The sequence below is a fragment of the Cavia porcellus genome, unplaced genomic scaffold (genome assembly GCF_034190915.1).
Source record: "Cavia porcellus strain 051 isolate PalLab524CR breed Dunkin Hartley unplaced genomic scaffold, mCavPor4.1 scaffold_7, whole genome shotgun sequence".
NCBI classification, from domain to species: Eukaryota; Metazoa; Chordata; class Mammalia; order Rodentia; family Caviidae; genus Cavia; species Cavia porcellus.
Window position 1 is genome coordinate 70,995,921 of NW_026947490.1, and position 27,868 is coordinate 71,023,788.

The 27,868-nt window shown below is 39.1% G+C and overlaps 1 protein-coding gene across 1 annotated transcript in view; it reads right to left on the reverse strand.

The window, feature by feature from the left end:
* Positions 1-9,885: 9,885 nt before the first annotated feature.
* Hcrtr2 (hypocretin receptor 2) overlaps positions 9,886-27,868 on the reverse strand; it is a 97,373-nt gene continuing 79,390 nt past the window's right edge. Inside the window, exons 3-7 of the mRNA XM_063253820.1 lie at positions 26,898-27,141; positions 21,891-22,006; positions 14,656-14,837; positions 12,298-12,419; positions 9,886-10,290 (exon numbers count right to left, since the gene is read on the reverse strand). Coding sequence (XP_063109890.1) covers positions 10,046-10,290; positions 12,298-12,419; positions 14,656-14,837; positions 21,891-22,006; positions 26,898-27,141 — 909 coding nt within the window. The 3' untranslated portion in view covers positions 9,886-10,045. The remainder of the gene's footprint in view (positions 10,291-12,297; positions 12,420-14,655; positions 14,838-21,890; positions 22,007-26,897; positions 27,142-27,868) is intronic.

Sequence of the window (27,868 nt, forward strand, 5' to 3'; positions counted from 1 at the left end):
CAACACAAATCTAACCATGTCACTCTTCTGGATAACATTCCTAAATTGTTCCCAATTATATAACACAAGTTCCCCATTTCCTTGAATATTACAGAATGCTTTATAGTGTCGATCCCTTCTCACCCTTCCAGTGCCCATTTTCCAATGGTGTGCAGTGCCAGGGCAGGGGATCTGCCCTAAGTCATGTCCCATTGTGAATAGGCCCTGCTTTCATGGCTGGCTTTCCTTAAGTTGGCTTGCAGATTACAGCCAAGGCTTGCCAAGAGTACCAGGAACTAGACAAAGCCACAAGTGTTACCCTGTTTCATCTGGTACCTAAATTTGACTTCAAAATTTTGCTTAAATTCTTCTTCACATTACCTTAACATTGGCAGGAATTTGGTCTTTTTGACTTGTATATCCCTTCTTAGCAAATTCTTTTACGCAAATAATAAACATTAGTGTTTTTCTTTTTTGGCAATGTCCTAGCCAAAAATGCTTTGTTCCTAGCATTTTTCAAAGTTAAATGAAAGAAAGTACAACACAAGAGAGGGAGCTCTTCTCTAGCTGATCTAATCAATAAAACTTACTGAAGGTCTGTATTTTATGAGGCAATATTTAAGCCCCCAGGGCTGGCACACAAAGCTTTTGAGTACAGCATATTCAAAATTTTAAAATAATATATATTCTAGTTGGGAAGAAAACGCCCTTATCCATAATGAATTGAGCAGCCTGCTACTATAGAGTTCTTAAAGAACTCCACTGAGCCTGAGGCAGGAGAATGTCTCCACGGAGGCCACAGCCAGGGAGACTGGGACCCAAAATCTGCATTTATTTTAGCACATTTTTAAACTTCAGATCTTCCCTCTGTAATACAGATTAATAATTAAAAGAAAAATTAAGAACTAAAAGCATATGTAAGTGTATCTGTAGCTATTTTTTAGTTTTTCTTAACATTCATCTCTTTACATTTTTGTAAGTACTTTTTGTTCTTGTGTAAACAATTTTTATTTGTTTATTTGTGCCAAGAATTATTTTTGTACCTAATATAGCTTTTTTAAAAATTGCATGCTGGAAAATGGAGGTAAATAGTGAAAAAAAAAAAAAATAATGGGAAGCCAGAATGGAGATCAACATCTATAATGTTGGCCATGATGTTTTGTATACTTGGGATTGGTCTGGTTGGAGATCTGCTTCTAAATCCTTCCAGAAAGCAAATGGAATATTGAGTGCAGTTTTTAAAAATAAGACATTGTGCAATATTCTCAAAATCAAAACACCACGGACTCTTGGTACTGAATCCAGGTAAAAATGTCCTTTTATCACTTCTTCATATGTCTTTGAAATGCCATAAACAATGTCTGCAGCACTTTTAAGAAAAAAATACTGTAGTGTTTTTAGAACCCTTCCTTGAAATGCTTCTCCAAATTATCATCATATCGAAGTGTACATCTACACACACACACACACGTAATAGAAGAACACAGATTTGCTTGAAGTTAAAATAAGGATGGATTTTAAAGCAGGTGGCAAGAAAAAAGACTGCTTAATCCTACAGAGAAGTCTCCAGAGGTGGTATTTCGTGTCCTAAGTTTTGATGGGTAATGTCTCTAAGTTCATTTTGCCCCCAGTTAGTGTAGGAAGAGTCCTTTGGAAGCCTATCCATAAATAAATCCAAAATGATGCCACCTGCCGGCAGAAAAAGTTTTGTCTTTCTTACATTATAACTTTCTTTTTTTCCAGTACTAGGAATTGAACTCAGGACCTTGAGCTTGCTGTGCACTTTGCCATATAGCTGGCCTGAATGCTGTGGTGTTTACAACTACTTGATCTTAGCTTATAACTTTTTAAACATCAAATATTGTCAGTTGAAAATTTATATCAATTTTATTCACTAAGAATATCAGTGAATCCTGATAAGACCATAGGCTATACCTATGTTACCAGAAAAGAATGGAGCCATTTAAGGAAGCTTTTGTGAAGTAAGATTATACTAACTGAACATTAAGAAGCCAAACAAAGAGAGTGACTTAAAGGAAATGCTGTCAACTCCAAGAAGGATTGAAGATATCCTCTTTAACATAAAGTTTAGTCCCAAGCAATAAATGAATGCTTGACCCCTAGAGCTTCAGGGGATGAGAAGGGTTAAATGCTAGACAGGGTAAATCAGAATCTCGAGTCTCATCTCAGATCAAGGAAAGTAATGTATTTGGCACGGTGTCAAGGAACCTGAGTTTTAAACAAGAATCTCAGAGAATATTGAAACAAAATTGGATTGGTAGTTTCTACCAGGAAGACTGTCCACACTAAGTTTAATCAGAAAATGAAAACTGGCCCACTAAATCACAAATAGAATCCCTGACTTTAAGCGATGGTAGTTTGATGTGCCTTCCTCACCAGAATACAAACACAAAAATGATTGGAGCAAATGCCTTCTACATGGACACACTAGCTAAAATCATATAGCACGGGCAACAGGTTGTACAGACACTGATGTATGGGCTGACCTGGGTAGAGCTATACAAAGCAATCATTTTTGTTTAAAACATGTTCCCTGAAACTTTTTTTTTAAATTACAGTAGCAGTTAGCTCTTTTAGTATTTTAGTCTGAATGTTCTTAGTGGCTACCTGATCTTGCTGTAGTTATATAAAATATTAACTGCCTCTATAACAGAGAAAAATATCATGAATTCATTAGATTTCAGTATTAACTCAAAAATTGTGAATCATTTAATAAAAGGAGTGAGCTTATTAACGTTTATCCCATCTGAAAATCTCATTGAGGAAGTCTCCCCAGATGATGGCTCCATCAAGCTTCATAACCAGCATCTGCACCAGTAGCTGGTCTTAGTGAACTGTGGCCATCAAGGGGACAAGGACATGGATTCTGTGCCCTAAAAAAGTTGCATTCAAGCTCATTCTAACCTGCATTTAATGTGCTGATGAGTGAGGAGAATGAAAGACTGTCCCTGTAGAATGTGTGCTATGCTCTTAACTCTTAGAATAGAAATCTCTGCTAATAGGTTGAAGATACTTTCTTACTCAATCTTCTGAACTCCAAGTCTTATTTCATTCCATTTATGTACAAAATAAGTCATAAAAGGTACACAATTTAGAAATAAAGAGGTAATGAAGAGGTGGCCCCTTTTGACAGCAGGGCATGACACCCTGGGGTCATTATCTGACACCCAGTTTTCAGATTCTGTTGGGGAAGCCAAACAAAACCCCTTACCATGCCATATCCTGAAAGTCTAGGCTAGGCTTTCACATAAGGAAAATGGGCTTTTAAAAAGATGAATGCAAGAAAGAATGTAAGTTTTATAGGGAGAACGGCATTTTTCTAATAAGGTACATTGAAATTAATTCAGTGAATTCTTTAAATCCAAAATGTATGACACAGCACATGTAGTTCCTCTTGGAACAGGATACTCAAAGAATGCAAGCATAGTGGTTTAATAATCAAATGAATAATCAAATGAAGAGGAGTCTTGCTACCTATTCAAGTTGCTAAAGTACAAGGAGATAACTCCTACTATTACTATATTCTCAAGAGAAGGACCAAAACCACAGATTTACAAACCAAAACAGCGTGGCAGCTGCAGATAGATTTATCATGGGTAAAAGTTCATGAGTAAATTATTAACGACTACTAAAGTACAAAATGAGATTCTTATTTCTGATCCCAAACCTACCCAGTCAAAAGCAAACATGGTACAACAGAACTAGAGATTGTAGAGGCTTTGGTGGTTGAACTCAAGCACATTTGTGTGGTCTTCAAATGGTAAATAACAGGGACATTTTCCTGAACAGCTTCTAAAGTGGGAGAAAAATAATGGCAGCAGAGATGGGATGAAGACAGCAGGGTACCTAGTGCCACACCCAACTGACCACCAGGAGTGTGGACCAGGCTGGTGCTGGGCAGCGCTGAGAGTCTGGTCACCCGAGTCCAGGAGGCTTTGCTGTCTGGCTGGGACTGGTTCTCCTCAGCGCTACAGGAGTACACTCTGTGAAGACGAATGTGCTCCTCCTTGATGGAAATAAGCAGTGCCCTGTAAAGAGCACAGTGCTATTCCTGTTGTTCTGGATGAGGAAGAAAGTGGGTCCAGATTGGAGCTGCGCTGGATATCAAAAACCTTTTACTTTTACGTTATTAACATCGGATTTGGGGGAATGAGCCTTTATAGGCCTCTCTTTTTCACTTCTCCCAAATTGTTGGAACTATTTGAGTGCAAGTAAAAATAAACCTAACAAAAATCTTTACAGGTAAAAAAAGACATTCTTGGGAAAATGTCTTTCCTGATTAGCAGAAGAATGAGATTTGGGTACTTATCAAAAAATTAGGGAACTAGTTATAAAAAATAAAAGAAACAATTTTAGGGAAATAGTGAATTAAATAAATGAAATCTTTCAAAGGATGACATGCGAAATTAACACACGTTGTAAGATATTCTCAGACTAATTCACTGTGTTGTACAACTGAGCACACACAAAAAGTATACAATATATAGTATTGTATATACAGTATACTGTATACAGTACTATCAAAACACACAGAAAAATATACAGTATACTGTGTTTTGATAGTATTCTAATATGACCATTTTCCCCATTCCATAATGGATCTTCTGCATGATCCATACACAACTTTGTAGACTTGTTTCCTTTCCTTTAAATTTAAACCTGTACTCCATGTAGGGGGCACTGCTTCTTTTTCCAGGATGTCCTCATTTTATTTTATTAAAATTTTATTCAAAAGGAAAAAGAGAAAAAACAAAACAAAACAAAGCGGTATAAGGGTACAAGTAATATAGAACTACAAAAAAAAAAAAAAAAAAACAGTAAGAAATCACCAGTTAATAGATTACACATTATCATCTTAGAGATAGTTGCTCAAGTCACAGTATCAAAGCATACAAAGTGAAGGATGTCCTCATTTTACACGGACAGTAAATCAAGCTTCGTGGGGCACTGCACTGTCTGATTTTCCTGTTCTAGCCACGTTCTGTCCATACCACTCTGCCTTGGTAATCAGTGTTGCTTTCACTGTTTTGAAATGGAAGTTTATTATATGATAAGCAGTATCTTTTAAAACATAGTTTTTTCTACTACTGCATCAAAGTAGACCTACAAAAGGCAGTGAATAGGAACTGGGTTCTGAAAGTGCCTGGCAGCACCTCTGCAGCCCAGCCTGGCTTTGGGTCTCAGGGCTGGGACTCCCAGCAGGTGGAGGCTGCAAGCCGTGCTGGGGGCGTGGAGAGGGGCGAATGCAGCTGGAAGTCTGCCCACCCATAGGAACATTCTGGAAGAGACATAAAACACTTTGAAAAAACGAGGCGTTGTTATTGATTTGGGGCTACAAACTGATTTTTAACCTCTCTCCTCAAGCTTAGTTTGTTCTCTGATTTCACACCCGCTCTCCTAATGCAGCCTAGCCAGGTGCAGCGGCCTGATCTGGGGCCGAAGGGTGGCCAGAAGCTCTGCAGAGCTGGAGGGCAGGGGAGAGGGTCTGGCCTGCTGAGCGGGGCATGGAGGGAAGCGGTGAGACAGGCTGGGAACCTTCCTTCTGGTCCTCTATCAGGCCGGCTGAGGAGGGACCCTGATGCCCTCCCTTGTGTGGCTGCCCCAGGAGGAGGCCTCCGTGCAGGGTGGGCGCTGGGTGATCACACTCCCCCCTAGAAAGGAGACCTGCTGCGGAAGTGTTTCTAGTGAAAACGCCCACCAGACTACACACCCTCCACTCCGGTCCAGTTGTGGGTCTTTAGGGGTCAAGTGTCACCTTGGATGATTGCTTTTTGATAAGTGTTAGGATAAAAAAATATTGGGTAAGAATTTATTTTTAGAATTAAAGTCCTTGGCGTTTGATTCCAAACTTTATCAGAACCAGATAAGTGAAAGAAAAGCAGAAAGTATATATTTTTAAAATTCATCTTTAAACTTAAAATATATATTATGGCCTGGAAAAGACATGTAAATGTAGTACATTTCCATAATTTCATAATAAGCTGAAAATAATGAGTTCATCATTTTCTCTATATCAAAGCAGATTAAACCTCTCACCTAGATAAAAGATTCAAAATTTACTGGTGTGCAAATGTAATTTGTTTTATGTAATTTCTAAGAAATATTTTTGTGTTAATCTTAACCCTTAGTATAGTACCTATTCTTGAAAACAATATTAAAAATCATTTGTATCATGATTATATAAATGTACAGGGAAAAATATTTTGATCATAGGAACAGCATCAGAAGGCTTAATTCAATCCCTAACTCAGTGATCTGACACTGATTATGAGTGAGTATCCAATTTATCTAATCAACAACAACAGGATTTTTCACACGGTACAGAGAGCAGTGTGAATGTAATTACAGAATTCTTGATATGGTTTTTATTTAAAAAGTACACAATGAATGTTTTTCACAGCGACAGATGTGTAATCACACTGGATTTGTTAACAAATGTTTTCTTGGAGACACAGTACAAAGTAGATGCAAAAAATCCTTCAAGACAATGGCTGAATTAGTGACATAATGTTACATACATGAGCTCAACAGTTACAGGAACACATTTCATGGGAAACATAAGAGATTCAAATTCCAAAGCGTATAGAGAAATTTAAAGAATAGAAATACGTGGCAAGTTGGGGAGTTTTTGCACCCCCCATTTCAGTAACAGTAGTTCTGTAGAAAACAATTCCCGTTAAACTGTGAGAGACAGAGCTAATGTGTTTTCATGCCAATGCACCCCATTTTCTCTGCTATATACGGTACTAGATTGGGCTTCAATAAACAATATTTTCCGTGTTTATATAGTGGTTCTAAAAAAACTCTATTATGTTGCTCCATGCAATTTGAGAAGTATTTGCATATTATCTAATTGAATTTACTTTTTGTGTGACTTGTACTCCTAAGAAGTAGAAAAATCACCTGTCGTTAAATTAACTTCCATTGGAAAACTTTCTAAATTGTAATGATGAGCCATGTTTTTTGAAATGCAGTTCCTACTATTATGAGTTGCTTCCTCACAATTTGAATAAGTAAACAGCTTCGGGACTTTGCCCTTCGGATTCAGATGTAAGCATATTTAGGCCAAATTTTGTTACTATGTTTATCTTAATCTTTTTTTAAAAACAATATACGCTCGGAGTGAAACTCAGTATCATTGAGCCTAATTTTTCTGCAATTAACTCACCAATAACTTATAACAAGTTGGAATACTCAGGAAATTCTCTAGGTTTTGGGAAATGTAGAAGCTTTTTTTTTTCCTCATAGACTAAGAGTAATTCTCTTGCCAAGAATGAATGGATTGAAATATCAAGGTCTTCAAGTTTTGGGGGGAATGCAGATAATGAAGTTCAAACATATTCTACATTGTGGTAACATTATTATCTCATCTACCCTTACAGATCACAATCTCAGTGACACTGACATTGTATGTGGAGTCTTTGAATATAACAGAACAAAGAGAGAACACACACATTCAGTGTTGAGCATCCAACAGTCCCAACACACACCTTGCTGCTGGGTCATGAACACGCCATGAGGTAAGTAGTTGATCCTTTTTTCTCATAAATTTCGCAGCGTTTAGGAATGCCTGTTTCTTTGTCATTCGTTCTATTAAGGTAAGCATGGTAACTCCTTGCCTCTTAAAAGGATTTCAGGGTGCACATATTGAGGGATAAACACATGGTCTATTATTCTATTCCGAACACTTCTTTGAAGTACTGGTTTATTTCATATTTTCTGTCCACGTGCAATCATTCTTAGAAACCATCTGCCTCTACAAACCTTGTAAATTGGTAAATAAGATAGGGATTTGAAAGTTGCAGTTACACACTCAGGTCCTCTGGGTCACTGTAAAGCAGCATCTTCTTTCACAGGGCACCTGCAGCATCGTGGCAATTGTTTTGTAAGCCATTATCTCTGAGCGAGATGACTTTTGCTTCAGCCCTCCCACGCAGCTGACAGTCGTGATGAGCATGGCCCCTGCTGTAGACACCTGCGCAGCAAAAGACTTTATTTCACACGGGCTAGTAAATTCATGCCTGACGGTATCCTTCAGAGAGCAGTGGTTTCCAAATCTTAAGGCTCTTCAGAATCCCCCGTGGGGTTTGACAACAGGTAGGATCCCTGGGTACCACCCCACGGCTTCTGGTTCAGCAGGCTTGGGGTAGGGTGGGAATTTGAGTTTCATAATTTCTCAGGAGATATTAATGTTGAGGATTTGGATACCACACATTTGAGAATCATTAATTTGGCATAAGTGAACCCTGACTTCAGAACTGTCACACAAATATTACTTGTCGGAGTTACTCTTTTATCCACTCCCAGTCTCTCTCACCTTCTGTCCGTCTCTGTGTCTGTTTCTCTTTCTCTCCTTCCTTCCCTCTTTCTCTTTCTCCGCTTCTAAATGATAGAGACAGTTCTTTTGACATCTAAAATATTTACTCTTCCTCTGAGCTATTACTTGGATTTTAATGCAATGTTTTTTAAAGTTATCTTCAAAATAATTAAAATGATAACTTTCATCATGATGTGAAAACTACAACTCTCCTTTATGCAGCATAAATTCTCAAATGTACATAGGAAAGAAAGGAAAGATTTAAAATACACTACTTCCACTACTACAGGCAGAGGTTTGCCAATATAATTTCAATAAGCCTCATATAAGAGAGTTTGGCTTTGAGTAGTCAAAGGCACAAGGTAATGAAATCCTGAATTCTAAGATTAGAAAACAAACTGTGAATAATTTTACTGTGCTATTTTTTTTCTGAAATAACACTTGGGAAAACAAGAAGATCACAAGATGTTAATCATATTGAGAAAGTTTTTCTTAAATATGATGCACATAGCTGCTTTCCATACAATCAGAATCCTTGCTGTCCTACTCTGATGATCACAACTCTGATCACTTATTTCGCATTTAAGTGAATATTTGAATCAGAAGAATTTTTCAAAGGAACAATTTGAAATGCACAGTGCTTTGGGATCCAGAGCTTTCATTTATACAAAATATATTGCATTTCTTTCACTTGGGTGCAAGATGAACGCAAACTCCTATCCAACTATCCAGCGCTGAGTCCCAGCCTCTGCTGGACTTCACGTGTATGGAAAGCACCCCTGGATCACGTGGGGAAAAGGGCAGCTGTGCTGCCCTGGCTGCTCAGAGATGCGGGCGCAGTGCCCAGCCACCTCCCTCACCGGAAGTCTGTGCACAGCTGCAGCTCCCTGGACGGAGTCTGCATCTCGCCGCATCCTCCCTGTGATCCAGCACAGCAGCACAGTCTTCATTTAATCCAGCAAGGCTGACGGCCTCACTTGGTTGCTTAGAAGAATATAGTAGGGCCTTATTTTTAAATGTTAAAATTGTTTCCTGGAGTTGCAAGTTTTTATGTATTCACAGTCATTACTATGAATGACATTTATTTTCATATAGTCTTACTGGTAATATGTTGGACAAGGAATGTTAATGATGCTCAAGTTAAAGACCTGAGAGAACTGAGAAAACACCTGATAAAATTAGAGGAAAATGACCTTCAACAGTATTTACCTGGTTTTGAAAGGTATCTTTTGCATTATCTCATATAATATGCTACTTAATATATAAACATTCTCTCAGATGACACATTAGAGTGCAGTCTTTTGTTACTTTAAAAAAACTATTAGGTCCACTAAAATAAGTTTGCTGTTAACAGTTATAATAGCTACTTATTTTAGCAGCCAAAAGAAAATGTTCATGATTTTTAGCAACCAGTTTGAATGTGTAAGATTAAAATAACAAGGGATTCTAAAAATATTCAAATATTCCATTGACACCAATTTTAATACGTGAAGCTAGAAGTGAAATAGGCTGAAATCAGTTCAGGTGAAGGTTTAAGTTCTAGTATGTTTAAGTCAGAAGTTGAGAAATCATTTTAAACTGACGTTTTTATTTCCAAAGAGCAATACATTATTAAAAAACGGATACACAAGCATTTCAGCTTCACATCATTAGGATAATAAAGTTCTGTACACAGAGCTTTTAGAAAAGAACACTTGGCTGGGTACCGTTGGCACAGGGACGGAGAGTCTACCAGAGGTGGACTGAGGTGGACGGAGGTGGCCCTGCCCCATTGGCCTCGGGTTGCGCGCCCATGCTGGAGAGGCCGACCTGCTCCGACAGCTTGCACGCGTTGTCCAAGGCGCAGATCTGCGTGTTCAGGGACTTGCGGCTCTCCGTGCTGGTCCTGCCCCGCATGAGAAGGTCCTCCTGGCGATGGTGAATGCCCAGGCAACAGCAAGCAAAGGCTGCTTTAAACTCCTCCCGAAATTTTCCTGGCAAGCCGGACAGCATGGAAGGAAAAATGATTGTGCGTGAATGTTTCAGCAAATAATGTGTAGGGTAAAACGGAGCTGCTCCCTGGAGGCCAAGTAACAATGCGCTGTAATATTTTGCAAAGATGGAGCAAATGAGAAAAGGAAATTAAGTTTATTGGAAGCCTGGCAAATTCCTGAAACAATGAGGCTGTTTTATAAAATCATGAGACTGATTTTCATTCCTGATGTTTGCAGTTTGTTTTATTCCTTGTTAGTCAAACCTCATGGATTAGTGAATGTGCTATTAGTCTACCTGTAAGGCTATTATAAAAGTGGTCATTCACAGAAGCCTGCCCAGGGACCGCACAACTTCCAAAATAATGGAGCCACTACCATGGTTTGCTAAAAGTACCCTGTATTCTAAGGAAACCTGAACAGCAGAGTTTGACAAAATAGCCAGAAAAATATATTAAAACATGGCTAAAAGTTCTAGTTTCATAATCTACATAAAGCGAGCAAAAAAGAAAAATGATTGAAAGAGGACGATCTTTAGAAGTATTCCTCACCTTTCCATTACTGGCAGGTGATTGGCAAACTCTGAGCGTGAAACCCTTGCCTTAGAGTGAATGCTGTCATTTCTTCCCGCTGGGCCGAGTGGCCAAAGGAGAGCAGAGTTCATGAGTGTGGCCAGCCCACGCTAGCTCTCGGGACGCTCCCAGCTCACTGTGAGCCCTCCGTGGCCTCGCGCTTGGACTTGGTCTTTAACTTTTGTTTCACTTTCCTCATAATTTTCACCAGCTTTGTGTAAGACTGGGTGAGACAACTTTATTTTGAGAAATGAAATTGTGTATCCTTTTTATTTCTTGTCCTCTATTTAGGCAATTTCTAATTTATTTTTAACTAACACACTAAAAATAAAGTGTTTCAATATGTGCATACATTCCATAATGTTTAAATTAGGTAAACATGTCTGTCTCTTCAAATATCTTTACCATTCCTTTATGGTATAACATTCCAAATTTCCTCTTTCAGCTCTTTTAAATTTATAATAGGTGTTTTCCATAGTTACTGTATTGGGCAGTAACATACCAGAATTTTTATTCTTATCTAATTTTAACTTAGTGCCCCCCCAATTGATCAATGGGTCTTTTTAAACCCAAAACCCAAAGATAGAAGATGAACATAATTTATGAAGCATATAACAACATTAATGGTTATTCTTTCATGTAAAATTATCATACATTTGGAAGTAGAAGTAAAAAAAAATAACTCAAATAGCTTGAGAAGTGACAGTGTAAGTTTGTAGCTAATGAAAACACAATTCTAATAGTCCAGATGAACATACAACAATAATTATTTAAACTACTTTTATAGTTATGTTTATTTCATGCATAGACACACCATAGATCTAACAGATCATAGATGTTTACTTGTATACCTCAGTTAGTTACTTATCTAAGAATGATACTTTTGTTATCAGTGAGAAATTTTGACATAAATACAAGATCTGTAACCTATAAGCGAAATACAAATACATAAAATTTCTAAAAGTGGAAAAATTAAGTTCTGCCTCAATAAGGTTATATTTTGGGCAAAAGAATAACCCCAGCAAGGCAAAACAGGTAAAAGTATTTTACAAGTTTGTGAGTCATAAGTTTGAAGTAATACATACAGGACTGTTCTGTTCATTTATCATCATTATATCTGTCCTATTTAAACATTTATTTGATGTTGTAGAAGAAAAAATCTATGTAATTCTCTCTGGATAGTTAGGGAACATATATTCACTTTTGTAAAGGAAGAAACTCAAGGTAATTCAGGCCAGACAAAGACAGATCTCTAGCAGCCAAGCTCTTGCTGTGCACTAAGACAGCTCCATCCACATGAGGAATGTGATGATTATGTACATCTGAAATACACCTATCAACTTAACTCATTAAACAAGGAAAGATGGCTCTGTATCTCCAGCTTGTTCCTCGCTCCTGTGCTCAGGACTGTGACTTTATAGGAGAAGTGAAAACTTACCACTGAGAAAATTATAAATAATTGGGTTCGCAGCACTATTGGCGTACACCAGCCAGTGTGAAAATGTAAACCAAGCATACACGGTTTCTCTGTCTTCTGTGTGTGCAAACATCCCGAACACCCTGCAAGGAGAGAACGGACTCAGAGTGATCCTGGACAGCAGCTTTTGCAGAATTAAAGCTGGAGATAAGCAAGAGCTCGTCATGCACTGCAGGGACCTAGCAGTGTGAGAACAGCTCCAGACCTGGCAGGGCCAAACACTGTCAGTGTCCAACAGGTGCGCAGCCCAGACGGAAGGGATGAGCCCTCTCTGTCGCTCTCTGCCTCTCTGTGCCTTTTTGCCTTTCTCTTCTCTCTCTGTCTCTGTCTCTGTCTCTGTCTCTGTCTCTCTCTCTCTCTCTGTCTCTCTCTCTCTCTCTCTCTCTCTCTCTCTCTCTCTCTCTCTCCAATTCTTGTAGACAAGAGAACAGATATTGAGAGCCGGGTGTGGTGGAACACCCCTGTAATTCCCACCATGGGAGACTGAGGCACGAGGATCACAAGTTTGAGCCCAGGGTGGACACCATCTCAGTCTTAGCAAAATCCTGTCTCAAAAACAAAATTAGAGGGAGGAGGGCTAGAGATGCAGCTTGGTGTGAAGGCCCTGCTTCAATCCACAAAAACAAAAACAAAAACAAAAAAAAACTCCTGACCTGCAGTTTTTGAGTACTTTTTCCAGTTTTCATTTGGAATGATCATAAAGTGCGTTTGGTTTGGCTGCAGTTTGGCTTCTAGGACGTCTTTGACGGAGAGAACTAGTTTTCTGCAGATAATTCTGATAATTTCTTAACATTCATGAGTTTTAGTTTTTTACATAGTCTAGTAAACTCTGAAAACAATTATCCTTACAGGCTATTTTAAAATTTAGTGCAGTCTTAGAAATATATGTAAGGTCAAACTTAGAAGTAAATATTTTTAAAAATGTTTCAAGATTCTTTTTAAAAATGCATATGGTAGAAAAGACAAGAGCCAAAAAAAAACTTGAAAATATTTATATTGCACTTGTGTGTTTTCTATAAGAAGCTATTTGTTTTTCTTCAGCAAGAAAGTATTTAAGGTTCAGGAATACAGCTCAATGGCAAAGCGCCTGCCTGGCAAGTGTGAGGTCTGAATTCGATTCCTGGTACAAAAAACAAAACACAAAAACATAAACATGGTATTTAAGTTAGAAGAATAAGATACATACTAACTGTTCAGCTATAGGAGATTCAAACATTTAAACGAGATGATAAATTCAGTTTTCATTGAATTTTGACTTTCTAGTAGAGGCAAGAGAGAGGTGGGTGTGTGTGGCGGCCAGAAGCATGTCCAGCCCCACAGTTTGTTTGCTTAAAATCTCCTAGGGGGTGACCACACCGTTTAGCAGGGAGACCAGAACACATCTACGTGGTGTTTTCCTGAGCAAAAAAATAAGATGGGGGTTAGGAAAAGTTATAGAAGGCAAAACAATTTTCACTTTCTGTGACCTGGCAAATGCATCCAAACCGCCGCAAACCTTATACCTTTGGGGCTGTGATTGCAGTAAATAATATCACTGAACGAAAGTTCATCTTTCTATTTCTTCTCCATTCACAAAGCCATTAAACTAAAGCAGGGGCTCACACGGAAAACGCGTGCGTTCCACCCAGAGCGCCTCCTGCAGGGCTCCCAGCGCGCGGGACCGGCTGTACCCAGAGTCCCGGCACTGAGCACGGTCCTCTGAGGAGGTGTCCACCTCTCTGGGCTCTGGGAGGACGGAAAGAACCTCGCTCGGGGCCGCATTCAGCGGCCACTGTCGCTGCTGATGATTTGAGCCTCGGTAGCTGACTGAGTGCAACAAACTGCATCTTTTCCCTTGCTGAAAAATGTGGGGCTGGTTTTTATGAACATTCGTCCTGAGCATGTTTCAGTAACTGAAAGAAAAGGCTTTTCTCTCCTACTCCAACATTACGCACACGAATACCTGTTTGGATTGCTGTTTGTTGTTTGGTGCCTAAAATGCCCCTGTCTCTTTTTGATCCTTTAGGAAAGAGTTCGTCTTTGGTGCCCAGGTGTCTGAGCGCCAAGTTCTGCAGTTTTCATCGAAACACACACACGCCGACAGGAAATTGGTAAACGGCGTTATTTTGCATTTGTATTCGGGGTTGCTTGAGATCTTTGGCTTAGCGCCCGGCTCCGGGCAGCAGAGCCCGGCCTCCTCCGCCCGGCTCCCCAGACCCTGCGGGGCGCCCTCTGCAGGAGCCCCGCCTCGCCCCGGGATGGGTGCGCCCTGGCCGCGTGTGGCCGGGGGTGTCTGGGGCAGGGCAGCTCACTCTCCCGCGGACCTCGGGCCCGGCCTACCTCTTGAGCACGTTGAGCACGCTGATGGGCAGGTAGCAGAGCGCGAACACCAGCAGCACCACCATGAGCATGCGCGCCGTCTTCCTGCGCGCGCGCACCTGCTTGAGCTCGGCGGCGGGGGCGCCGGGACCGCGGGGTCGGGGCGGCTGCAGCGCGCTCCAGCGCGGGGCGGCGCCGGGGATCTGCGGAGAGAGGGGCGCAGGTCGGGCCGGGCCGGAGCAATCGTGCCTTCGGCCCAGTGCCCGAAGTTGTCAGGAGTGGAGAAAAGTTAGAGCATCATCATCTCGTCGTGGTCTTGACAACGGCACAGGGAAGATATTCCTCCCGAGAAAAAGGAAGGAAGAGCTGGGGAAGGAAGGTACTAGGGAAAGGATGGTCCACCCCGCTAGGAGCGCTGAGGCCAGCTCCCGCATAAAGGGGAAGGGACGGCGACCCGCCGGCAGGAAGGCTCCCGAGGTGACTTTTCGCGCAGCAATGCTGCCACCTGCCGAGCGCCGGCAAGAGAGGCTTCCTGCACGGTGCTCTTAGCTTTGGACAGAGCGGCTCTTTAAATGGAGGAAGACCCCCAAAACTCCACCCAAAGACTTCTAGATTTAAGTGGAAGGGACTTTGAAGAATAAAATGTCTTCTGTTGTTTATTATTCGCAGTTGTGAAATCGCGACCAGTTCTGCCTTTTAAAATGCACACCAAACATTGAAAATCCCCTGTGGTCTTACATTAACCTTTGAAATTAACTAGCATTCCTAACAACCATGACACAACTTGTACTTTTCCATTTCTTTTCAAAGCTATTTGACTATAACAGGGAGGCCAACCAAGTATAATATTTTCTTAATTATAAACTCCTGAAGATTAACAACTCTTAGTAAGCAAAACAACAAAATCCGGCATGCATAATTTTTAAAGAGGAAAACCATGGCAGGGCCTTCCTAGTTCTGTGAGATTGTTCAGCTGTTGGTTTTCTCTCTCTACTGCACGCCAGTACAGAGCGCTGTGTCCTGTGACCCCCCAGAACGTCTGATAGACGTGTTCTATTGCTTCCCACATCCCAAGATCAAAGATAATACTTAATTTGAGAACAGAATTTTACTTTGCATTCACATAGACAGAATAATACTCTGCTCCCTTTGAGCATCTTCTCTCTTGAAGAAAATGTAAGTGTTGCTACGTTGTTTCTCTGCCTTTACAGAGAAAATATCCGACCAATTCATTTTCTTCTCACGTCACATGTCACATGACCTGTCATGTACACTACCCTTTCCAAATAATGGTGATTCGACTTTATAGTTCATTGGCGGGGGGGGGGGGGCGGAAACCCCTTTCTCTCTTGTGACTCTATTTTGAAATTGTAATTTTTAAAACAGAGACAAACAAATGGATGTTGCAAAGTTCCAAACCTCTACCATGAAAACTGTTTCTGCTAAATGGTCTTGAACTGTTTTATACATGACACAGGGAGATGATTTAAACTTCTACAGCTCTGCCAGTGAGTGATTCATTTAAGGGCAGAACCAACATTCTACAACTGAGGACTTTTGCAGCTCTCAGAAACAGGTCCCATAGAGAGAAACTGCCACAGGGTATAGTCATGGGCCAGGAAAAAAAAATTAAAATGAAGCAGTGACACTCTTTTAAAGTGAAAACCTACATAAAGAAAGAAAGAGGTTTGCACTCCTGCAACTCAGTTTGAGGACACAAAAATCTGTGACTAACTATGAAGAAACTGAGTACCCAGAAAAACGGGATAAAACTAGAAGGAAGTCACTTAAACTAGGTGAGCTTCAAGGATTTTGCATAAATTTGAGTATGTTAGCGCATGTGGAAAAGATTACCGTAAATCTCATTTTGTAGATTAATCAAACAGACATTAAGGTTAAATATCCTTAAGAATTCAAGCGGATAACTGTGACACACACAAAGCCAGAACTCACACTCAGGTTTATCAGATGTCCCAATTCATCTCTTTCCACTTGAGGCACAGTTCCCATTTGTAGACTTAAACCTACAGTGATACAGGAGTCGCTTAAGTACAAGCCTTTGTTTCAGTACAAGCCTAGAAACAAAAACTGTGCTAGCAATACAAATGGCTGTGAGAGTCACTCCTGGGATGTTTTGTGGGAAAGTTTCCTGCTTCTGTGTCATTGAGGGCTTAGTGGTCTTTGACTATGGAAAGTACATACATAAACAAACCATTTTTACTGTGCTACTATGAATAAACTTCATAAATTATCCTCATTTAGATGTTTTGAAAGAGGTATTGCCAACACTGAGAATTTGAAATGACACACAGATGGTGGTCCTTGGAAATGCTCTCTTGGAAGAAGCATTTGTGACCAGAACGAGCTAGTAACAAAAGAGAAAACATGCTACAGACATTAAAAAGGGAATTAGAGAGTATTAGGAATAGCCAGTGTTTCTCAGCTTATAAAATGAACAAACTACTTGAAATACAATCATTACCATAATTAATAGTGCATAATACTTAAAACCTGACTACCAAAAAAGTACAGGTACAGACAGGTTTTCTGATGAATACAAACTATCAAATAAATAATATCAATCTTTTTGGTTCTCTGTATGAATATTTATAGAAAAAGACTTTCCAACACATTTTGTGAGGTCCCAGTTGCCTTAGTAATCAAAGGAACAACAACAAAAATACCTAATATCATTCTCAAACAGGGACAAAAATCTCCTTAGATATGTTATCAAATCAAAACCAACAGTTTGTTGTAGTAGATTAAAACAGCTTCTCAATTAGAATTTTCTCAGCAATGCAACTAAGGCTTAACATTAAAAAATCAAGTAGTATAAGGTATCACATTAACAGCATAAAAGAAAAGTATTTCGATAGATGGAGGAAAACATTTGAAAAACTCAACACTCATTATGTATAACACTCAGTAAACTAGTAATAGAAGGAAAACTCTCAACTTGATAAAAAGGATCTTTGCAAAGCCTTTCCCAAATAGAGAAAAATGAGTAATTTTTCTAAGATAATAAAATCTTCTCTAATCAACTGTACTTAGAAATACTGGAATTTTTAGCCAGTATTAAGAAGAAAATACAAATAAATAAAAGGAACACAGATGGATTCTGCTGAGAAGAAAGTGTTGCTTACAAAGAAAACTCTAAGGAACTGACAACTAGAACTAGAATGACTTTAGCAAGAAAGAGAAAACAAACTCAATAAACAAGTCAATTGCACTTCTATATACTCGTAATACGTAAATGGAGAGTTACCACGCAAAATAGAAATAGCAAAACATATTAAAAAGCAATACATAAATGGAGAGAGTTATACTGCAAAATGGAAATAGCAAAAATACATTTTTACATACATTCAATAAAATGTAGTGAAAATATGCATATTGAAAACCATGATTGAGAACTATTAAAAAGTATCTAAATGAAGACAGATATTTACTGGTTTGGAAGTCTTAATATTCTTAACACAGCAGGCATTTCTCTCAAAATTGATCCATGAACTTTAGGCAATTTATGCCATTCAAAATCACACTGCTTTTTCTTCTTTTATGGAGAAATGGACTCACTGATTTTAATTTTTTTTCAATGCAAAGGAACTGTAGTAGCCAAATACTTATAAAAATAAAAAAGAGGAACAAAAGTGGAGGGCTTATTTCACGACTTATAATAAAGGCACCATATGTGTTTATTTACGTGTGTGTAGAATTGGATGCATCCCAGGGCACAACCTGGGTTACACATTTTTAAAAGTGTCATTCATTCAGATATTTTTATATATTTTAAAAACTCCTGGGAAGTTTCTTTCAGATCCTACCTAAAGAAAGTAAGGAATCATGAAGTGATCTGATAAGATAGCATTTAATGGCCAGCAAAGAAAGGACGACTGTTCAAAACAAGGAAGCAGAAAGATCCATGGGAGGGTCACTGGGGAGAGGTGTGTGGATGCGAAACTGAAAACCATCGCTTAACATGGCCCAAGAGGTCAGAAAGCCATTCTGCAGAAGTCACGGTTGGCTTTAGTAGATGCTGTCTCACTATAGTGAAGGAGCTCAAAGCCAGAACAAAGTGGGCCCAGAAGTCAGTGTTACTGTGGGCTGAGAACACAAAGCCCACGAATGCTGAGAAGCTGGTGGGTGGTTTCTATCTCAGAGGAGGACAAGCGCAGTGGGTTGGCAGCTGGGAGGGCCTGAGTACCAAGGAGGCCTTGGCTCAGCAGTTAGCAGATGCTGGTCCCCAGGACTGGTCCCAGGTCTCCCCGATTCCTTACCCACTTTATCTTAATGAAGTACAGCCAACACTTGTGGGGCGCTAGCGATCTTACATGAACAGTAACCTGCACATCACTGTTAGCAGAGATGAAGAGACCCTTTCTGGTCCCTCACATTCAGCAACAGCATTGGGGGTGACTGAGTCCCAATGTCTAGGGACCATTTCCCATTACGCTTTGTGACTCTGTGTCTCCCATCATCACTGCTGTTTACCTGGCACTGTTGTTGGAATTAAGAGCCACATACTGCGTTCTTTGGTTTTGTATTTTGTGGTGTGTGTGTGTGTGTGTGTGTGTGTGTGTGTGTGTGTGTGTGTGCATGTGTGTTTTTCCAGGAATCAGATCCAAGGCCTTGCTGGTGCTTGCCAGGCAACACAGACTGAGTTCTTCTGGTGAGGGACATAACAATTTTCTTTGTCCCTTATCTCACCAGATTATGTGTGTTAATTCTAACTTCCCCTAGGGGGAAATGTTCAAGAATAAATAGCAGCAGAATAAATAGTGATAAGAGCTTGGAAATGTAAGTTTTACCAAAGTCATTAGAAACTGGTCTCAGTTTACCCGCAGTGTGTCCCATTTTAAGTGCTTAATAAACATCTGTTCAGTGAATGAAGAGATATTCCTATGATGATGATGATTTACATGGAAACTGAACTGGAAAGAGAGCTGATTGCTGCACATCGGCCCAGCAGAGTAAGACCAGAAGTTCTTAGAGAATTGTTTTGAGTCCCATCGTCAGATAAAGACTTCAGTTAATTGATAATAACAAAGCAATAGCTAGTTCTTTTAATGAGGCTGAAAGTTCTTGAGAAAGTCAGACAAGGACACAAGATTTGTTCACTAATAATCCTAAACTTACTAATTTGAAAGTTTTGAAAAGCAGTGCTCTGTGTGTCTAATTTTAAGCAAATAAGACAGGCTCCTCCTTGGATGGCTTACATGCTGTAGGTGACGTAGCCTATAGCACACAAACCGCCTCACCATTCTGTTAATAGATGCTAACAGTTGGGAATTGAGAGCTGCTCAGGCTGAATTCTATGTAATTTCCCTTTTGAAGTTAATTTACTTTATTGTTGCTGCTAAATGGAGCTCGGTTGAACTCGCCATTTTCTATTCCAATCTGTTTTGCAAATGCTTTTGCTTTCACATTTAAGCATTTTACTGCAAACCTCCTGTACCATGTGACTTAAACAGAAGAATTCTTTGAAACTAATATAGATTCTTTCTAAAGATATAATTTGAGTGCATTTTGGAGTTTGGGAAATTGGCAGTTATGAGTTTAAATAATGCAGAAGTAAATTGGGATTTGGTAATCATCTATTTATTCAAAATTAGTTTTTGAATTCTTTCTTTCTGCGAGGCACCGTGCAAGGGTGGGAATTTAATAGTAACAGACTGAATCTATGCACTGCCCCTACAGAGTTTTTGAGGTATGTTAGTTTGTACATAAGTGGAGAAGCTAATACAAACTTCCAGTACAAATACGGGATGGAGGATGCTCTTAACATTGGACATTTTCAGCTAAAGTTTCAATCTTGATTTAAGTATCTTTATTTCTATGTGATATGCTCATTAAACGTTTTTTAAATTTTCTTCAGATTCAAGTGTTTCTAAAAATGTGGCATGATCTCGTTTATTGAACTCTGTAACACTTTCTCCTAGCTTCTTTTATTTTTGTATAAAGCATCAAGTGATCTGTGTATAAAGCATCAAGTGATCTGTATTATGTATATCACTCTAAAGATGACAAAGGAGAGGCAGAAATGCTCTAAATCGCTGCAAAGCCCCTGTGATTGCCAGAGGGATGCTTAGGGTTTGACTCACACAATTGGGCCTGAGCAGAGCACTTCCTACTGCTCTGAGCTGTGTCACTTTTCCTGCCTGTCCCCTCTGTCTGCGGGGAGGCCCCACTGTCCTGAGACTCCCAGCGTGTCCCCACCAGGGCCACGGAATGACTGCATCCCTCCTTCATGGTCCAGCTTAACTATATGAAGTATTTTGGCGGACGAGAAGAAAGGAGAGACAACGTGAGCCAGTTCAGAGCAGAATTCTCTGAGGCAAGCCCACTTCTTTCTCCCTCCTTCCCACAAGCTCCCTGCCTTCCTCCATCCTAGGGCAGGACGCCTGTTCCTAGGGCTGGACCTGCAACTGACCCCGCCCTGATAGGCACCATGGCTAAGACACAGCTGTTGTCGCAAACGGTGCTCAGTGGTACCTAACTCCATTTAATTCGTTCCACGGCTGTGGAGAGGACAGCCTCATCCTGGAAGTCACACAGTGAGTGTGGAGCCCGAGGACCGAAGCTCTCTGGGCTCTCTGCACCACGCACCTCAACCAGGCCATCCTGCCTTGGACCCAGTAGAGAAGACTGGGATTTTAGCAAAATAACCCTCATCTCCCTTCCAACTGAGAGCCCGGCAGTATGGTCACACAGCACATGGTGAATGTTTGGGTAATGAATCTCTGAGCAAAGCAATAGGAATCTTTACTGGTGTAATAGTAGCATTATCTAGCAAATTGACTCAAATGTAAAACAGTTTCTAAATTCTAAATTTGTCTGCTTTGTTAACTCTTCCAAAAATGAGATCTTTGAAGCTGGAGATTATCCCACCTATTAAAGTATATTTCATCAAATAGTATAAACATTAAAATTTCTAGACTTACCTACAGTCCCGGCAAACTTTAAAGAAATCTTTACTTGCTATTTCTCATAAAAAAAGGAATTAATAACCTTACTCCTAGAAAACAATTACTTCAATCTCTGAGATGAAATTTTAGTTCTAAACTAAAATTTAGTTTAAGTCCTCAAGACAAGACTTAAGACATTTCTCAAATGAGTCAAGGTGCCTTTCCACAGCTAGAGCCTCATTAATTTACAACAAATAGTACTTTTGTGAGCATGTTAAGTTGTTTCCAAGCATTCCTAAAATTATGTTTTTAAAATCTTAAAACACAACCAAAATATTTGAAGTTACATACCTGTCTGCACCAGAGTTTGCGAAATATCTGCAGATAAGCCAACACCATGAGGCACAGAGGTGCCATGTACGTGACCAGAAAGAAGCAGATGTGATACATCTTGGGGTAAATTTCACCTGGGATGGAGGTCAGAATAATAAAAACCTCGCGTTAAGATTCATGGGTAGGTTAAGTAGCAAACTGCATCAATGTATTTCCTTAACATACTTACTTCTCTCTCTCTCCCTCTCTATCTCTGTCTCTCTGTCTCTGTCTCTGTCTCTGTCTCTGTCTGTGTCTCTGTCTCTCTCTCTCTCTCTCTCTCTATATATATATATATATATATATATATACATATATATATATATGTATATATATATACATGAAGTTTTAATTTCACTTAATGTACTCATAGAGAAGTAATAATTAGTGATTTTTTTAATTTATGCTACCACAGTCTACCCAACATCAAGTGTATGTTTATCAAAAATCTTATTTGGCTTGATTACATCTAATAAATATTAATTTGAAGGTAACTGCCCTCCAAACTAGTACAAAATGTATCTTCATATTTTGACCCTGTTGTTGGCAAGGGAATTGTTTTCACATTGAGAAATAACATTATCATCTCTGTGCATTTTTGTCTTTACTATAGATAGATATGAAGTTTGGATTTATGTGATCAAATTTGTGATAAGGGCAATCAATTATTCAGTATTTACCAACAGGAAGTGTGGTAGTGACCTTAACAATAGAGGACATTTATTTTGTAATCGTGGATTTAATTCTGAATGAATACATTTTAAATGTCTATGAATTTATTTGATAATCATAGATTTAAATCTAACTGAATAAGTTTTAAATTTATTTATGAATTCACATCCTTGACAGTGTCAGATTCATAGTTTGTGATTCAAGTCTGAGTCTGAATTTAATTTTCCGCATATGTTTTCCTCTAAAACTCTGTCTCCATGTTCTTTTCCTTACGGTACCCTCAGAAGGGCACAGTAGGCTACATATGCCTAGAAAACCCAAGAGATGTATTGAAGGCCTTGTTTTAGTCTTTCTCTGCCTGTGAGATATTCATCTACCTTGTCAGTTTCTAGCTTCCTTTCAAGTCTAACCTGCAAACCAGGCCCCTTCATAAAAAGTGACAGAATCCAAGCAGTCTGACTGGAGGAATAACGAACAGAGTTTCCCTTTGAAGTCCTCCAGCTGAGCAGCACTTGGTGGGCCGATTTCAAAGGCACTGGAAGGTGAGTTCAGCACTTTCCAGGCACCTGAATGGCTTTGAACTTTTATTTGTTTTGCAGAAAGTGTCACATAAGCTTTTTACATAAAAACACACCTTTGAAGCTTACCTATCTGTGAAGCCCTAAAGTCTGCATCAAACTAAACTGACTAAACAGAGGATGGTAGATTTGAGAAGTCACTAACTTTTTTTAAAACTACAGCTCTGGATACCTTAATGTAATAATGGTTGGGAGCTTTACCTAGAAAGAAAGAAAGCTCAGTCTGCAAGTGATATGTTCATAAACAGTTGGGAAAATATGGGAGGGGTGATAAATGTGTATTATAAACACTTATGGAGAAAAGGTGATTAGGCAAAAATGCACTTCTGGGTTAGACTGTTTTAATGAGAACATTATGATAGATGATTGGGGAAGTATGTTAATCTGAAATTTGTCAGTTCATGTTTATAGTAGGCTGTAACTGAAATTCCATATGTGACACTGAAAATTTAAGTTGTGTGCTGAAGATACTTTTGAAGACTTTCTGCACTCGATAAGCAATATCTTCAATACTTATGATGTTTATGTATAACCTTGAATTATGTAACCAAATTTTTTCACTTGAACATTACCTTAATTAATTACTTAATGATTAATATTTTGAAAACTGCCAACTGTTAAAATCTGTCTCTACTCAACTGATGGCAAATGCAATCTCAATAAATTATTGCATTGTATATATATATATATATATATATTTCTTTTTATATATATACTCTTTGAAATCAGAAAGTAAAGAGTAATGTCATACATTAGGCAAAAAAAAACCTTAATTTTTCCTCAGATGAGCTAAAATTTCTTGTTCAACTAGCATGTTAAACTAGTTCTCTAAAAGCTACAAACATTTCTCCATGTTACATTTATCAGGGATTGAATGGACAAGTAGATTAAAGATAAATTGCTAGTATTCAATTTCACTTTTGTTTTAAAACTTATGGATGATTAAACTTAATGAATCTTTAATATGTTTATTAATCTTTTCCCTTAATAAATACTTTCAAATTCCAATTAACACATATATGCAGACTTAGATCCTTACAAAATCTCCTAATAGGAGAGATGCCATAATTGTAATTACTTTCAAAGAGTTTTCTTAAATGACTTCTGAAAACTGAATTTAGATTTTTTAAAAGTTATTCACTGATACTTCTTCATTAAAAAGAAAATATATAGCAAGTGTTGCATAATAAAATACTGGAGATAGAAATGAACTTTAAGAATGTATACTTATTGTTCAAAGGTAATTTGAGATAATGTACTCATGAATCATAATCTTGACAAGAGTCTGTATCCCTACAATATTTTTGTTACTAAGAGTTAATGCTCTTGATTATTTAGGGCACAAACGTTTATGATATATCCCATAAACAAGTATATGAATGAAACTAATTATCATAATTCTTTAGAGAAAATATTGCTTAAATATATTAAATGATAATATTAAATATTTTATCTAATTTCAATCTCCATGATCTTAAAAGATCACAAATTCTGGGTTGGAAACTTTAAATTACATAGACACGTTTTTTAAATTACTCTTGAATTTAATCTCATTAGTGTTCATGAACAAAAGATTCTAACTAAGAGATTTTAGACTGTTTTCCAAAAATATTTTACCTTAATGGAATCAAGTAGAAACATGTCATAATCTGTCCTTGAACTACCTTCTTTCCAAATTCAATTCTTTATAGGCTACCCGCTTCTATGTCACAAGCTACATGCCTGTCCTTCTTCCTGTCTGTCTTGCAATGTGTCCACAGGCAGTTTTTCTTGCTTCCTGAAACACCCCTTTCCCTCCTCCCTGCCTGCATCATTCCTGCTTACTTCAAAGCTTTACTGAAATGTGGACAGCTGCATTGCAAACTTTTATCCAAATGACTGGAAGTGGTTTGTTTTCTCATGTGTGTTCTTGGTGCTTTATGTATAATAAATGAATTAATGGGATTGACCATACAATGCCTTTCCTGTCAGGTACACTGACAGAGTCTCCTTCTCTTCAGGTTGGCCTGGTGCCTGTCATACTCTAAGACTCAGGACATTGAGCATCAAATGAATGCTCATGAAACGTGAGCTAGAACCCTGGACCTTTCCATTCATTTTTTTTTTTTTTTTGTCTGCACTGTTAAAGAGAAAAATTGGGGAAATTTGAAGATTGTCTAAAAACCATAACAAAATTAACTTCAATATTTGAAGAGTAGAGATCAATGCAAAAGATATATTTAGTATTTTCATGATAAATAAAGTAAATTGTGACATTTTGGTACTGAAAGTCTTATGTTACTGATATTAAAAATCCTAGACTTTTTAAAATTTGATTTGCTATGGAGAAAATGTTCTGCTAAATTTTCCAGCTACTGATTTTTTTCTTTTTTCAGTTTTTTCCAGTAAAAGCACCTCAAGTGAGTATTATAAATTCAGGGATTCAAATATTTGGAAATATTACAACTATAAGCAACTCTAGGTTTTGATAATAAACTTCTAATAAGTGTAACTATAAATCCTTCTAATAAGCACATTGTTGTGGTTTAGACCTGAATTGTCCCCTAAAATCCTCAGGGGCTCAGAAGTGACGCTTCTGAAAGGTGACTGAATATGAGGTGCTGCTCTCAGGTGGGTTCGTGTCCTCTGTAGATTTCATAGCTGAGGGTGTATTGTGAGGTGAGTGGGGTAGGAGAGGGAGCCATGGGGAGTGTGACCCTGAAGGGTGGATTCTCGTCGCCTTCATTTTCTCTCTGCATTCTGGCTGCCATGGGATGAGCAAGTTCCTCTTCTATGCCCAGTGCCTTTCCCTTTGTGCCTTTTGGGCAGCTGACCGGAACTTGAGGTGGTTAAATTCCTTTCAATTGTCCAGGTGAGGGAAAGCTAGCTATTACAGAAATCATCTCCTAATGTTGCAGTTTCCTAACGATGAGCCATTTATATTAGACTCAATCCAGAAGAACTACTGTTTTACTTAGATTTATTTAGATGTAATAATTTTGTATCTAGTACATGTTGAGTTAAGATGTGGGGTGATTTCTTGTCAGCTGTTTCTCTGCCCAAATTTCTGCCAGCACAAGGCAAGGATACACATTTTTTCTTTGCTATGAGTTTTCAGCCAAAGCAGCATAAGACGTACACTTTTTAGCATCTTTAAGTTTTACTATCATGCATACAAATCTGATGGAAAAACAGAAATGATTTGTAACTATTATAATTCCTAAATCATACATTTATCCCAGTGTTAAAATCCATTGATCGAACATGCACTGAATGCAAATGTGGTTGATTCTCACTCTGTAATGTTGCAGACACAAGTCACCAGGACAGGGCCTTAAAATGAGAACAGAACAAAATAGGTGCACTCCACACCTGAGACAACATTATGCTGAAAAGCCAGTAAAATGCTCATCACTTCAGAATGCAGTTCTGGATTCTTATTTATCATGGTTCACTGGTTTGCATTAGAGGATTTGAGAAAACCTAACATAACCTAATCTGAATCATAGACCTGCTCCTTCTTACATTTTTTTTTTCTGAAAAAAAGCAAATGGAAATTATAACGCCTATGACATTTTCAAAGGTCTCAGATAGTTGGGGTTACTCTGTGACTTTTCGGGGTGTCATCTGGGATCTCACGCTTTTGCCAGCTGTATAGTGCAATGCAGTCCACGCACGAGGGCAGCTTCCCCACGGCTGGAGCTGGCCAGGGGTTCGGCAAGCAGGGTGAGGTCACAGAGCCCCCCGCGGCTCCTACCTGCCCAGCGCTCGTCGCACACCGTGAAGAGCGTGGTTTTGTTGGCCAGGCCGGGCAGCATGGTGCTGCACTCCATGACGATGGCCTGAGGGATCATGATGACTCCGGAGACCACCCAGATGACGACGATGCTGTTCCGGGCCCGCCTGGCTGTGCTCTTGAACATCAGAGGGTGGCAGATGGCGTACCAGCGGTCCAGGGCGATGCAGCTGAGCGTGAGCACGGATACGGACACCGACACGGTCTGGGGGAGACAGGGCGACACGGGAGGGGCGCCAGGCGTCAAGGCACAGCTCGGCTCCAGCCATGTGCCAGCAGGGCAGCGCGACGGAGGCGCGTGCAAGTGACTTCTATGTTAAGCAAATGTTTGTCAAAAAGAAAAAAAACATTAGAAGTATATTGAAAAGTCTGTATTTCCTGGTAGACATTGGAAAGGTTCTGTGAAAACCTTGGGATCATTTTTATGTTAAATGTTTAAATTTATAACCTGACCCCCTTTATGTAATTACTGTCATTTTGTTTTGTAAGTTTTTGTACACAGGGTAGATGATAGCCTCAGATAAAAAGAAATAAAACACGCATGCTTAGACTGAGCTTTTCTTTAAAGAGAACGATATGCTGGCTGGTCATGGTGGCACGTTTGTGATCCCAGCAGTCTAGGAAACCAAGGCGAGAGCGTCACGAGTTTGATTCCAGCCTGTGCAATCCAGCAGCTTAGATTGACCCTGTTTCCAAGTTTAGAATTTTTACCAAGGATTGGTGGTGTAGCTCAGTGTGCAGACCTTGGCTTCAATTCCAGCACTACAAAAAGAGAGAGACAGACAGACAGAGAGAGAGAGAGAGAGAGAGAGAGAGAGAGAGAGAGAGAGAGAGAGAAGAATACTATGGCATGTCTTTCTTTTCTGTTTTATAAATTATCATGTAGGAATTTGTTGAAAATCATGTGTAATTTTCACCAAATGCATGACTTA